The sequence below is a fragment of the Pelobates fuscus genome, chromosome 12 (assembly GCF_036172605.1).
Source record: "Pelobates fuscus isolate aPelFus1 chromosome 12, aPelFus1.pri, whole genome shotgun sequence".
NCBI classification, from domain to species: Eukaryota; Metazoa; Chordata; class Amphibia; order Anura; family Pelobatidae; genus Pelobates; species Pelobates fuscus.
Genome location: NC_086328.1, coordinates 7,408,910 through 7,424,567, shown reverse-complemented (window position 1 = coordinate 7,424,567; position 15,658 = coordinate 7,408,910). Strand labels below are relative to the sequence as shown.

Genomic DNA, 15,658 nt, shown 5'->3' with positions numbered 1-15,658 from the left:
TTACGCACGCAAGAAAAGTAAAGAAAATTATGAAAGGCAAAGAAAGATCCTATGCAGAAAAAAATAAATCAATATATAGAAATATAGTTCCTCACTCTAATCCTGTATATCTATAATGCCAATGAGGATTGTCAAATCATGTTGGTTTCCATGAGGTAGGTAAAGAGGAGAACTTGCACCCCTCAAGATCAAGGATAGAGAAAAATGCCTGTATAGGGTAGGTCATAACAGGACTCGATGGCTAGATAGCTGTTGGTATGCAATCCTACTTTGTTCTGATAACGGATTATACACCGCTCACAAAGTGGCAGGTAAACAGAACACAGCTCCCAAATCCCACCGATAGCTTCCTAATACTAAGCTGCTTGTAAGCATATAGCGTGATAATGAAAGTGAGTGAAAAAATAATAAATTCAGGAGCACGGCAAGCCAGTCCATGTGCTAGTTCTAAGTCATGAGAATAGCACAACATGGATCACTTGACGCACGCGTTTCGCCCGACCTGGCTCGTCAGAAGGGAACCGGCTGGTACAGAGCACTGAATTGAAATAGAAGTCCTCTCATTGGTTCAGTGTGATTTCTGATTGGTAAGTTTCAAATACAAATGTAATGACGTAATGAAGTTACTTATGTCTGGAGGGGAGTCACTGAATGAAATAAATTAACCCCTTTATGGGTATTTCAAGATGTTAAACTTATTTTGACTTCTATAAGTGAAGTAGTTTAAGCTTATATGGTAATGATTCCATTTATGAAATAACTAAATGTGCTATTGGTCAATAGAGACCTAAAGTTCTTTTTAGTAGAAAGTGATTGTATTTTTACTCATTATTGCTTTTCTCAGAGAAGAATAAGAGAGATTCTCTGACAAATGTGATGTCCATAACTATGTTTTGCTCAATACCGAGATATTGGAAATACATAAAGTTGTAACTGTATATTAGAAGGATTGATAACTTCTTAGCCACGTACAGAAATATAGTTACCAATTAAAGGGATACATTTTGTCTCTGACCAGTGCTTATGTTATGTTCTCGTAGAAATGATCTTAGATGTTGAAATGTACTGCGTACATAAATGTGTGCAAAGATGCTGCTGTAGACTTTTAGTGACAATGTTTATCCAGCTGGGGGAATATTATCTCAAGCTACCTAATGGGTATATATACCAAGAGGTGTTGCCGATGACTTTTAAAACAGCTGGACTTCTTATCTTCTACTACATAAAGAATGGACTACATAATACCAAAAGATAGTCACAATTATTAATTGGAAATCCTGTAAGATGGGTGTAATAATATAGTACTATACAGTCGTCTTCAATGCAAAAATCGTTTCCACACATTGATAAGAGTGCCTAGCATAGATTATTTACAGATAGCAAATCTGATCGAAGGTCTGGATGTAATAATAGTTTATGGCATGGATTCTGCTACTTGTTATTGTGAGAACTATATCGGCGGCTACTGATATCACTGATGCCACCGATATAGGTCTTGCAATAACAAGTAGCAGATTCCATGCCATAAACTGTTATTACATCCAGACCTTCGATCAGATTTGCTAACTGTAAATAATCTATGCTAGGCACTCTTATCAATGTGTGGAAACGATTATTGCATTGAAGACGACCGTATGGTACTATATTATTACACCCAGTTTACAGGATTTCCAAATTGTGACTATCTTTTAGTATTATGTAGTCCATTCTTTATGTAGTAGAAGATAAGAAGTCCAGCTACTCTAAAAGTCATCGGCAACACCTCTTGGTATATATACCCATTAGGTAGCTTGAGATAATATTCCCCCAGCTGGATAAACATTGTCACTAAAAGTCTACAGCAGCATCTTTGCACACATGTATGTACGCAGTACATTTCGACATATAAGATCATTTCTACGAGAACATAACATAAGCACTGGTCAGAGACAAAATGTATCTCTTTAATTGGTAACTATATTTCTGTACGTGGCTAAGAAGTTATCAATCCTTCTAATATACAGTTACAACTTTATGTATTTCCAATATCTCCGTATTGAGCAAAACATAGTTATGGACATCACATTTGTCAGAAAAATCTCTCTCTTATACTTCTCTGAGAAAAGCAATAACGAGTAAAAATACAATTACTTTCTACTAAAAGGAACTTTAGGTCTCTACTGACCAATAGCACATTTAGTTATTTCATAAATGGAATCATTGCCATATAAGCTTCAACTACTTCACTTATAGAAGTCAAAATAAGTTTAACATCTTGAAATACCCATGAAGGGGTTAATTTATTTCACTCAGGTGACTCCCCTCCGGAGATAAGTAACTTCATTGTGTCATTACATACGTATTTGAAACTTACCAATCAGAAATCACACTGCACCAATGAGAGGACTCCTTCTCCTATTTCAATTCAGTGCTCTGTACCAGCCGGTTCCCTTCTGACGAGCCAGGTTGGGCGAAACGCGTGCGTCAAGTGATCCATGTTGTGCTATTCTCATGACTTAGAACTAGCACATGGACTGGCTTACCGTGCTACTGAATTTATTATTTTTTCACTCACTTTCATTATCACGCTATATTCTTGCAAGGATTAGGTTGATATCGCCTAGCGGGAATAGCGGTAGGTGCCCTAGAAGGAACTGGAGGGAAGCAGCTTAGTATTAGGAAGCTATCGGTGGGATTTGGGAGCTGTGTTCTGTTTACCTGCCACTTTGTGAGCGGTGTATAACCCAATATCAGAACAAAATAGGATTGCATACCAATAGCTATCTAGCCATTGAGTCCGGTTATAACCTAGGCATTTTTTCTCTATCCTTGATCTCGGGAGGGGATGCAAGGTTGCAAGTTCTCCTGTTTACCTACCTCATGGAAACCAACATGATTTGACAATTCTCATTGGCACTATAGATATACAGGATTAGAGTGAGGAACTATATCTCTATTTATTGATTTATTTTTTTCTGCATAGGATCTTTCTTTGCCTTTCATCATTTCTTGCGTGCGTAAGATAATACAGCTATCAGGCTAGCTCCACAGTATACTACTATCCCGCTATTGGTGAGGCTAGTATTCGACCTTCACTGCTCTAACACAAAGTATCCATCGATACTAACCCTATTTACTATTCAAGGCAATTGGCCAGAGTTACATAGACTAGTCACATTTTGAGATCCATCTTAGTATTAATGGTGACATCCAAACTAATGTTCCTGGTCTAATTCCAAGCAGGCTATATAGGTATTATACCTGTACAAATTATTACGATAATCCATTGACACCATATTCATATATACCATTAGAGCCAGCCTATCAGAGCTTAATAGACTTTGGGTAAGTCCTAAGAATTCTCAGTGTCAATAGCGACATTTCTCGTTATTGCAACTGGTTTAATACCTATCACTTTGCTCACCTTTCCCCTTTTTGTACACGATCACCTATTTTTATATATTTGTATTTTAGATTTAATAAAATTTATTAATTTTTATTTTGTTTTAATTATCATAAGTTCCTAGTCTGGCAGCTATTTTGTGGTTATCCAGTACTCACATTAGAGTATCCTATTCATCCCAGTCCCTTACCGGTACACTTTCTTTGTTTTTCAGTTTTCCATTTAGGGTTACCCCCGTTACTTACTGTATCTGGTATTGGCTCTACCCCAGGTTCTTTTTTTTTTTTTTTTTTTTTTATCTGTCTGGGATGAGTTCTGTTTGTGTGTAATAGGACAGCTCTGTCTGGGATGGGGTGTGTCTGTGTGTAATAGGAGAGCTCTGTCTGGGATGGGGGTCTATCTCTGTGTAATAGGAGGGCTCTGTCTGGGATGGGGTATATCTCTGTGTAATAGGAGGGCTCTGTCTGGGATGGGGTCTGTCTGTGTGTAATAGGAGGGGCTCTGTCTGGGATGGGGTCTGTCTGTGTGTAATAGGAGGGCTCTGTCTGGGATGGGGTCTGTCTGTGTGTAATAGGAGGGCTCTGTCTGGGATGGGGTCTGTCTGTGTGTAATAGGAGGGGCTCTGTCTGGGATGGGGTCTGTCTGTGTGTAATAGGAGGGCTCTGTCTGGGATGGGGTCTGTCTGTGTGTAATAGGAGGGCTCTGTCTGGGATGGGGTCTGTCTGTGTGTAATAGGAGAGCTCTGTCTGGGATGGGGTCTATCTCTGTGTAATAGGAGGGCTCTGTCTGGGATGGGGTCTGTCTGTGTGTAATAGGAGGGCTCTGTCTGGGATGGGGTCTGTCTGTGTGTAATAGGAGGGCTCTGTCTGGGATGGGGTCTGTCTGTGTGTAATAGGAGGGCTCTGTCTGGGATGGGGTCTGTCTGTGTGTAATAGGAGAGCTCTGTCTGGGATGGGGGTCTATCTCTGTGTAATAGGAGGGGCTTTGTCTGGGATGGGGTCTGTCTGTGTGTAATAGGAGGGCTCTGTCTGGGATGGGGTCTGTCTGTGTGTAATAGGAGGGCTCTGTCTGGGATGGGGGTCTTTCTCTGTGTAATAGGAGGGCTCTGTCTGGGATGGGGTCTGTCTGTGTGTAATAGGAGGGCTCTGTCTGGGATGGGGTCTGTCTGTGTGTAATAGGAGGGGCTCTGTCTGGGATGGGGTCTATCTCTGTGTAATAGGAGGGCTCTGTCTGGGATGGGGTCTGTCTGTGTGTAATAGGAGGGCTCTGTCTGGGATGGGGTCTGTCTGTGTGTAATAGGAGGGGCTCTGTCTGGGATGGGGTCTATCTCTGTGTAATAGGAGGGCTCTGTCTGGGATGGGGTCTGTCTGTGTGTAATAGGAGGGCTCTGTCTGGGATGGGGTCTGTCTGTGTGTAATAGGAGGGCTCTGTCTGGGATGGGGTCTATCTCTGTGTAATAGGAGGGCTCTGTCTGGGATGGGGTCTGTCTGTGTGTAATAGGAGAGCTCTGTCTGGGATGGGGTCTGTCTGTGTGTAATAGGAGAGCTCTGTCTGGGATGGGGGTCTATCTCTGTGTAATAGGAGGGGCTTTGTCTGGGATGGGGTCTGTCTGTGTGTAATAGGAGAGCTCTGTCTGGGATGGGGGTCTATCTCTGTGTAATAGGAGGGCTCTGTCTGGGATGGGGTCTGTCTGTGTGTAATAGGAGGGGCTCTGTCTGGGATGGGGGTCTATCTGTGTGTAATAGGAGGGGCTCTGTCTGGGATGGGGTCTATCTGTGTGTAATAGGAGAGCTCTGTCTGGGATGGGGGGTCTGTCTCTGTGTAATATGAGGGCTCTGTCTGGGATGGGGTCTGTCTGTATGTAATGTGTAATATATTCCATTGCCTCTTGCCATGATGCTGGACTCTAGCGAAGGTTGTTCCATTACTAAGCCAGGTTTATCTGAGTGTTAATATAACACCCTGATTAGAATAATAGAAATTGTGTCCTGTCACACATTAAAATGCCTGGCTTGGTCTATTTATAACACTGTTGTGGTGAGGGGGCCCTATATACAGGAATTGGCCATTATTACGCTCCACATCATCCTTAACCGGAAAATGACACTTCTGAATAAGGAGTTCTCTGAATTGAAGTGAAAAGGAGGAAGTATGATCTGAGCACTCTAAAACCCTTTACATATATCTGACAGCATTTACAGCCACACACTGAGCTTAAAATAGGTGACGGAGGCTCAAAGCCACATAACCTGAACTTTTAACTTTTTGTCAAGCTCTGATGTTTTCTTAACGAGACCGTTTAGGCGCCATAACAATTTCATCTAAATTTAAGTTGTCATGTTATGTCTCCAGCGCCAATCTCCGGTACCTCCAGGCAGCATCTGGCTTCAGAAAGCGCAGAGTGTCGCTGGGCAACTTTAAGGTTAAACCGTGTAAGAACAGTTTAACCCCTTGAGGTAATAATGGTAACAGGGGCTTCCTGGCACCATAGCAACTTCATTTAGTTGTTTTTGTGCCTCGAGTGTCCCTTTAATATCTCCGGGCTGGAGTACTGACCATGTTAGGTAACTCTCTCTTCCTAAAGTCGTGACTTGTCATCACTTGACATTCCTCTGTTCCTCTGAAAGCTGTTTTTAGATATGAAAAAAAAATAAAAAATTAAATGCCTGTATATTTTCACTAACTAATACCTACTAAACAGAGAATTGTATTTTATTTGTGCCGTAAGGTGTCATTTAACCCCTTAAGGACCAAACGTCTGGAATAAAAGGGAATCATGACATGTCACACATGTCATGTGTCCTTAAGGGGTTAAGGCAGTTCTTTACCAATGAAATAGGATAGTTACACCTCCAGCCTTGGCACTTTGGAGTTTGGGGATGTAAATTGTGATCCGATAAATGGGAGATTATAGAATATACAGTGGTTGCATGTCTCTTTCACCTGTGGGTTTCTTTTTTTTTGTCCATAGTTCCCACAAAATTAATATGAGAGATTTTTTTTTTTTTCACCAACTTTGTGTTTCTACATCTTTAAGAGCCCATTCCTTTTAATAACAGACCCGCCAAATCTCATTCACATGAAGGCAGACAACTCGATCTTTTTACCTTGCAGTCAGGGGTCATTGGATTTAAGTAACTTGTCCCATCTCGTCAATAAATGAAAATGTTTTGCCTCCTTCATCTAAGATAGGGAAAAGCAATTTCAAGAGCTGACCTCTTGGCTAGCGGTGAAATTGTATTCTCGCTGGGAATCCGAGCACAAGGCAAAAGTGATTTGTGGTCAGTTTCAACATGGAGACTTGATATGAGATTAAATGAAACTCGTCACCAATGTCTCCATGTGCCTGGTTAAATAACACTCAGACGACCTGCTGGTAGCTGAGATTTCATGAACATTAATCTGAATTCTCTAAAGAGTCCAAGCTATCAATGTATGTGAGACAATACCAGCATCCATTATTTGGGGACCTGGGCTTTAAACTAGCACCTTACAGTAACGGTGAGAATGAATCTATCTATTAGGCAGTAGCACCAGTGACAGCGGGATCCAATCTTTTCATCACTAGAGGATTCTGGGACGGAATTCAATGTGATCACTTCTAGGTTAATCGAGCTTATTCTAGAACATATATAGGGCGCACACCATGAATAAATGTAACAAGGTTGTTCCTTGCCCTTGTGATTGCCAATAGGTTGAACTTGACAGTTAAACTGGAACATTTCCACAGTAACCCATAATGTCCTGGGTTTAGCTGATTTTCTCAATACTTCTAGTTTATGAGCACCCTCATTGGGTGTCCTGAAGTGCTTTTAGTGGTAGTGAAGTATTTTTATAGCATAGTATTAGAATACAGTATTAGAAGCCCTTCTCATAGTTATTGATGGGGCCTGTGGACTTGGTATCTTGTACAATTATAGAGAAAAGGGGCCTGCTACAGCCAAAGCTATGGACAGCGTTGGGCCCAGGTCAAAACAAAATATAGACCCTGCCGGCATTATACACTGGAAAGCCCCCTACTAGAAGCTCATTTTGCAATAAGAATAATTTTAGCTGCTTTGCAAGACGACTTACACACCAGACTTCATTTACCCCTGGACACTATGCCAATCATGTAAAACAAGTACTTTAAAAACACACCTCCATCTGCTTCTGAGACCTTTTACACCACATGCTGATTTGGAAAAATCTCCCAACCCCACTTTTGTCCACTTGGCTATTCCAACCGAAATGTAGCTATTCCATTTTATTTAATCTCTACAATATAGTGTTTAGGCAAAGCCAGTATCATACACTGCTGGGTGTTGACATCCTATGCAATACACTTCATATTTGCAAACATAGGCACATCGACCAACACAAACCAACTCCACTCCACCCGTAAACCATTTTCTGCCGACAACAACAGACACTGTAATGGATCAAGTTGGGTGATACGGTATATTCAAACGGTCAACCTGATGGTAGCTAGGCAGACCGAAATATGTCATTGAATGCTATAATTTAATCTGAATTGGAAAATAATTATAATTAACAGATTATATTTTACATTTTACAGAGGGTTAACCATTGGTAAGAATTGCACGATAGTCCTTCTTAAATAACAATGATTAAATTATCACTAACAATTCGGAATCTGAAGGGTACTTACAGAATCCTTCAAGCTTATCTGCCGTCTTGCTCCACGCCACTTGGTAGGTTTCCATTATCACTTGGACAGTGCGGCGTTCCGGCTGGGACTTCTTGTAGTTAAATAAAGTCATCACCGTGCCCAGTTCCAGTGCCCTCTTTATCTGACTTTTCTCGTACTCCGGGAGAGCCCTGTAGTCTGAACTCCTCCTTCGAGCCATTGTAAATCAAATGCTTCTATCCAGAGTGAAATGTTTTTTTTTGTTTTTTTGTTTTTGGGGTTCTTTTTACATGAGCTGTGAATAAATGAGACGTGGGTTATATTAATAGAATATGCAACTTCCTGCTAATTACTTCGTTAATTAGTTAATAGCAAACAGAACTCCACTAGAATTGTGTGTGTGTGTATATATATATATATATATATATATTATTATTATTATTATTATTGCCAAATCCCAGACTATTGCAGTATGCAATTATACCTTTTTTACATAATATTTCAAAGACAAGCTTTCGAGCGTTTCCTCTCTTCCTTAGGTCTGAAGCAATACCCGAGGAAGAGAGGAAAACTCTTGAAAGCTTGTCTTTGAAATATTATGTTAGTCCAATAAAAAGGTATCATTGCATACTGCAATACTCTGGTATTTTGGCATCTTGTCTACTGGACTAATACGGCTCATCCAATCTACACTATATATATATATATATATATATATATATTAAAAAAATTTTTTTAAAGAGAAACTGTCCCTTTTTTTGGAATTGAAAATCACCTCCAACTTGTTACTTTTTTTTTTTTTTCATGAGCAGCTCTCTTTTCTTTAAAACTTTTATGAATACTTTTGCAAATAACCTCATCAGTCAGATCAGACAAGGCACATCTTGCAAACGAGGAGGACATTTTTATTTATTAATTTCCTCTTATGCAAATGGTCAGAACTTCTAACCAGGGCTAACCGCATACCTCCCATCATTTAAACAAGCAAAGAGGGACACTTTTTCATTTTAGGGTTGTGAGTAGGAGCGGGCCTGCTTTGAGAAATTGTATGCAACTTTCTAAAAAACATTTATACAACTAAAATGTAATTAATAACAAGAACACTGTATCTTATTTACAAAACACATTTATTGTACTTCAAAGGCTCATTACTGGGAGTATTATTGCTGTGGGGCTCTGTTATACACTCAGACACATTGCTGCGAGTATTATTGCCGCGGAGCTCTGTTATACACTCAGACACATTACTGGGAGTATTATTGCTGTGGAGCTCTGTTATACACTCAGACACATTACTGGGAGTATTATTGCTGTGGGGCTCTGTTACACTCAGACACATTACTGGGAGTATTATTTCTGTGGAGCTCTGTTATACACTCAGACACATTACTGGGAGTATTATTGCCGCGGAGCTCTGTTATACACCCAGACACATTACTGGGAGTATTATTGCTGTGGAGCTCTGTTATACACCCAGACACATTACTGGGAGTATTATTGCTTTGAAGCTCCGTTATACACTCAGACACATTACTGGGAGTATTATTGCTGTAGGGCTCTGTTATACACTCAGACACATTACTGGGAGTATTATTGCTGTGGGGCTCTGTTATACACTCAGACACATTACTGGGAGTATTATTGCTGTGGAGCTCTGTTATACACTCAGACACATTACTGGGAGTATTATTGCCGCGGAGCTCTGTTATACACCCAGACACATTACTGGGAGTATTATTGCTGTGGAGCTCTGTTATACACCCAGACACATTACTGGGAGTATTATTGCTTTGAAGCTCCGTTATACACTCAGACACATTACTGGGAGTATTATTGCTGTAGGGCTCTGTTATACACTCAGACACATTACTGGGAGTATTATTGCTGTGGGGCTCTGTTATACACTCAGACACATTACTGGGAGTATTATTGCTGTGGAGCTCTGTTATACACTCAGACACATTACTGTGAGTATTATTGCTGGGGAGCTCTGTTATACACAGACACATTACTGGGAGTATTATTGCTGGGGAGCTCTGTTATACACAAACACATTACTGTGAGTATTATTGCTGTGGAGCTCTGTTATACACTCAGACATATTACTGGGAGTATTATTGCTGGGGAGCTCTGTTATACACAAACACATTACTGTGCGTATTATTGCTGGGGAGCTCTGTTATACACTCACACATTACTGGGAGTATTATTGCTGTGGAGCTCTGTTATACACTCAGACACATTACTGGGAGTATTATTGCTGGGGAGCTCTGTTATACACTCAGACACATGACTGGGAGTATTATTGCTGTGAAGCTCTGTTATACACCCAGACATATTACTGGGAGTATTATTGCTGGGGAGCTATGTTATACACAAACACATTACTGTGAGTATTATTGCTGGGGAGCTCTGTTATACACTCACACATTACTGGGAGTATTATTGCTGTGGAGCTCTGTTATACACAGACACATTACTGTGAGTATTATTGCTGGGGAGCTCTGTTAAACACTCAGACACATTACTGGGAGTATTATTGCTGTGGAGCTCTGTTATACACTCAGACACATTACTGGGAGTATTATTGCTGTGGAGCTCTGTTATACACTCACACATTACTGGGAGTATTATTGCTGTGGAGCTCTGTTATACACTCAGACACATTACTGGGAGTATTATTGCTGTGGAGCTCTGTTATACACTCACACATTACTGGGAGTATTATTGTTGTGGAGCTCTGTTATACACTCAGACACATTACTGGGAGTATTATTGCCGCGGAGCTCTGTTATACACCCAGACACATTACTGGGAGTATTATTGCCGCGGAGCTCTGTTATACACCCAGACACATTACTGGGAGTATTATTACTGTGGAGCTCTGTTATACCCTCAGACACATTACTGGGAGTATTATTGCTGTGGAGCTCTGTTATACACTCAGACACATTACTGGGAGTATTATTGCCGCGGAGCTCTGTTATACACCCAGACACATTACTGGGAGTATTATTGCTGTGGAGCTCTGTTATACACTCAGACACATTACTGGGAGTATTATTGCTGTGCAGCTCTGTTATACCCTCAGACACATTACTGGGAGTATTATTACTGTGGAGCTCTGTTATACCCTCAGACACATTACTGGGAGTATTATTGCCGCGGAGCTCTGTTATACACCCAGACACATTACTGGGAGTATTATTGCTGTGGAGCTCTGTTATACACTCAGACACATTACTGGGAGTATTATTGCTGTGCAGCTCTGTTATACACTCAGACACATTACTGGGAGTATTATTGCTGTGGAGCTCTGTTATACACTCAGACACATTACTGTGAGTATTATTGCTGGGGAGCTCTGTTATACACAGGCACATTACTGGGAGTATTATTACTGTGGAGCTTTGTTATACACTCAGACACATTACTGGGAGTATTATTGCTGTGGGGCTCTGTTATACACTCAGACACATTACTGTGAGTATTATTGCTGGGGAGCTCTGTTATACACAGGCACATTACTGGGAGTATTATTGCTGTGGAGCTCTGTTATACACTCAGACACATTACTGGGAGTATTATTGCTGTGGAGCTCTGTTATACACTCAGACACATTACTGGGAGTATTATTGCTGTGGAGCTCTGTTATACACTCAGACACATTACTGGGAGTATTATTGCTGGGGAGCTCTGTTATACACAAACACATTACTGTGAGTATTATTGCTGTGGAGCTCTGTTATACACAGACATATTACTGGGAGTATTATTGCTGTGGAGCTCTGTTATACACAGACATATTACTGGGAGTATTATTGCTGTGGAGCTCTGTTATACACAGACATATTACTGGGAGTATTATTGCTGTGGAGCTCTGTTATACACTCAGACACATTACTGGGAGTATTATTGCTGTGGAGCTCTGTTATACACTCAGACACATTACTGGGAGTATTATTGCTGTGGAGCTCTGTTATACACTCAGACACATTACTGGGAGTATTATTGCTGTGGAGCTCTGTTATACACAAACACATTACTGTGAGTATTATTGCTGTGGAGCTCTGTTATACACTCAGACATTACTGGGAGTATTATTGCTGTGGAGCTCTGTTATACACAGACATATTACTGGGAGTATTATTGCTGTGGAGCTCTGTTATACACAGACATATTACTGGGAGTATTATTGCTGTGGAGCTCTGTTATACACTCACACACCAACAATATGGATCTCCTAGAAAAGAGGGACAGAGAGAGTTGGGTCCAAAATAGCCTCTTTTAAACGTGTTGGGTATGACTGACAGGGATCTAAGATGGAGGTGCCCAGTTGCTATGATAAAGAGGTGTGAATTTCTAAATTTAATTTTGTTTTTCTACACCTCACAATCACATATGTTAAATATAGGGATGAGTAAACGTAATATTAAAAATCCAGGGATGTAACTATTACCCTTTTAATCCCTTTAAAAAATATATATATACATTAATAAAAATATTCCGTTCCAAGATTGAAGTCTGTATAACATAAACACAAATAAAAAAATATACATTTGACAATATATAAACGTATTTATATTGTTAATATCGCGTGGGCAATAAACATGGTGTCAGCCGGTAACAGGTAAACCGGAGGATACCTAGATTTTAGCAATGAGAGAAGAGGATGAAAGTCACCATAAGGGTAGTGAGGACCCTGGGGTGGGTGGGAACTGGGTCCTGAGTGCAAACGTATGAATGCTGTTTGGGGCACAGGGTGTAAGGGCGAGTCTGGTAAGCGAACACCCAAAATTATGGGTGGCGGGGCGCGTAGATATTGAGGAGAGAAAAAATAGGCCCAGATCCCATATTACGCAATAATGGTCAGTGCTGCCAACATTTACATATTAACCTGAAGTCTCTCTCTGGTGGAAAATAAAAAGGCGAGGTGTCAAAGTACAAAGTACATTATAACTAGTATCAAGCTAATCTTCAAATTGTATTTACAATGAGCATCAATGCATGTAATCTGTGTCTGTAAATTCTCCTCCACGCTTTTCAAACGATAGACCCAAGCAACTGTCAGAAATTATTGGTTTTTAATACTTTTAAAGAATAGGGTGGTGGTATTGAGTGAATAATGCACCCATATGTTTTAGCACATGATTTGATTTTTCTACCTAAAACGTACACGAAGGGCACCCGGATCACTTCGTTTCTGAAAGGTGGTCTGCAGAAACTCTTCTCTGTCCTTCCAGCCCCGCAGTCTGAAACATTGCAGTTTAGTAGATACGCCAATGTTTACATTGCAGAGATAAACACTCCTCTAGTGACTATCTTCCTGGCGGCCATTAGATCTGAGTTTGATTCCGTTATGTGACGTTTGACGTAGACCAGGGGTAGGCAGCCTTTGGCACTCCAGATGTTGTGGACTACATTTCCCATAATGCTGGCAAAGCATCATGGAAGTTGTAGTCCAAAACACCTGGAGTGCCGAAGGTTGCCTACCCACGACGTAGACCATCCTCATATGCTGATCTCGATGAGAAGCGTTTTAATGGGCGCGCACGGTGCTCACTGCACACATGCTTCTCGTTCCAAATGCTATGGGATTAGATTGGAAGCGACACCTGTGGAACAATGCTCAGGGATAATGTTTCCCTTCTACATTCTCCACCAAAAGCTGTTCAACCTTGGACGGCAATAACCTCTGAGAATGTGGTGGAGACCCTGTGATCCATTGTTCAATAAGGCAATCTGCACTAATTACTAAACTGAGAATTGTCGTGAATTAAAGAGAATTTCAAATTCAAGGCAACAATAGCCGAGCTGGAAAAGTTCTCAGTCTGCTGAGCTTCCGGTTCAGCTACTTTGGCCTTACCTTTCAGTTCAACTTTTAATTCCCGAAAATTCTCATTTTTTATTGAGTGACCCTGACTGCCTTTTTATAAACGATTTCGGTTTCATGTCTCTCGCCCGTGCAGAGCGAGAAACAAGATGATTGGCTGAAACGTTACCGGTTCCTTCCTGTATGCAATGATGGACAGCAGACATTTTCTGTGGGGATGTTTGTCTGATTTTCTGCATCTGAGCTCGGGTCAGTCTTCCTATAAAACGGCTGGTAAGGGGATGCTTAGTTAAACGTCCCCTATCGGTTATTGGATTTGCGCGCATGGCATGATACACAATTCAGAGGCTGTAATGGCTGACAGAATTTAGAATCTCTCATCCCTTTCACACGTAAAACATTCACAATCAAAGCATTTTAAGCACCAGACAAGCCCATCACCATGAAAGGGACAAAGTGATCACAATGTATCAATTTAAATGAATTCTCAATTCAAATACAGAAGTGAAAATTGTGCGGCGTCTGATATTTATTGCTTCACACAGTCTGCCTTTTACGGTGGACTGCGGGCGGCCATCACTTTATCCATCTGTGCATGTGTTCAGTGAATGTTCTTTGAAATCTAGGTGAATTCTGATGGGCTGAAACACAGCCATTCGGAATGCTGCACTGATCTTAATGGTTATTTTAGGTGGCTTTTGCTATTTAAACCCTTCTAGCGAATTCAGATGTAAAATAAAAAAATCTAGTAAATGTGTACTTCTGGGTCTGAAATGTAAATATTCTGCCCTATCGTAGGTACAACAGTGAAACATGGGCCGCTGCCTATAAAATGTACGTTCTAGCTGTTTAATAAAGTGTGTCTTTCACACATACACTAATCTAACTATAAACCTGACGTTTGCTCTGGCTGATATCAGCGTCCGGCCTGCTTGTGCAACAAGCACAGCGGGTCAAAGTGCCCTCACGTTTTTTACAGGAGAACCTGAGGATCTGAGTGAATGAAGGTCATTTTGTTACATTTTTTTTTTTTTTCTTTCACACCCAGAGCTTTTAGCACCCACTTTCGTGCCTACTAGTCTCCAGCTGCCAGGGCCTGTGCCATTCGCATGACATTTTTGTTAGTTCTATTGCTTGTGATGTGAACACACTGCAAGGTTACCAGCTTACACCCATGGATTGTGCATTTAGTTTGTCCTTTACCCACCCTCCATCGTTGTCACCATAACCGATTAATGCTTTACTCTGTAGGCTAAATATAGACTCCGTTTTAAATATCGCCTTAACATATATTTTTTGTATTTGTTTTTTTATATTTTGCTTTTAGCTCCATCACCTCTATACCCAGTGTCACTGACATGGGTTGGTAGATCTCTATAGCCCTCATACTATTACAGATTACGTGGCTGGTTGTTTGACCTTTTTTCATTTGTCTATGTAAATGCTTCTGTTGTCAGGTTGTTAATATATGTATCCACAGCTAGCAGCCAGCTACACATTATCTGATGTTGTATGTACCCTTATAGAGGTGTGATTATCAGGATAGTGTTTACCACGCTTAGGAAAAAATAATCTCCAAGAGAAACTCTATAACTGAATGTTGAGGTAGTGTGTTGCAGTTTATACACAAATCTTATGATCTCTCAATGTTCCTCCAAGCCAGAAGCTTGGGATTGCTCACAAGTTTGCCGGGCCTATATAACCCTACGGCTCTCTTGTCCGGATGTCTATGTATGGTGTTAGCTGTCTCCTACCCATCCTGGTCTTAGACATGCTCTATGTTCTCTTCTGTCTGACTCGACCTATACCGGGA

At 40.8% G+C, this 15,658-nt stretch overlaps 1 protein-coding gene across 2 annotated transcripts in view; it reads right to left on the bottom strand.

Moving 5' to 3' along the window:
- Nucleotides 1-15,658, bottom strand: part of PLCG2 (phospholipase C gamma 2) — a 136,861-nt gene that overhangs the window by 96,821 nt on the left and 24,382 nt on the right. For both annotated transcript variants that reach the window (XM_063438256.1, XM_063438257.1), the window contains exon 2: nt 8,034-8,307. In XM_063438256.1, the coding sequence (XP_063294326.1) occupies nt 8,034-8,232 (199 nt within the window). In that variant the 5' untranslated portion in view covers nt 8,233-8,307. The remainder of the gene's footprint in view (nt 1-8,033; nt 8,308-15,658) is intronic.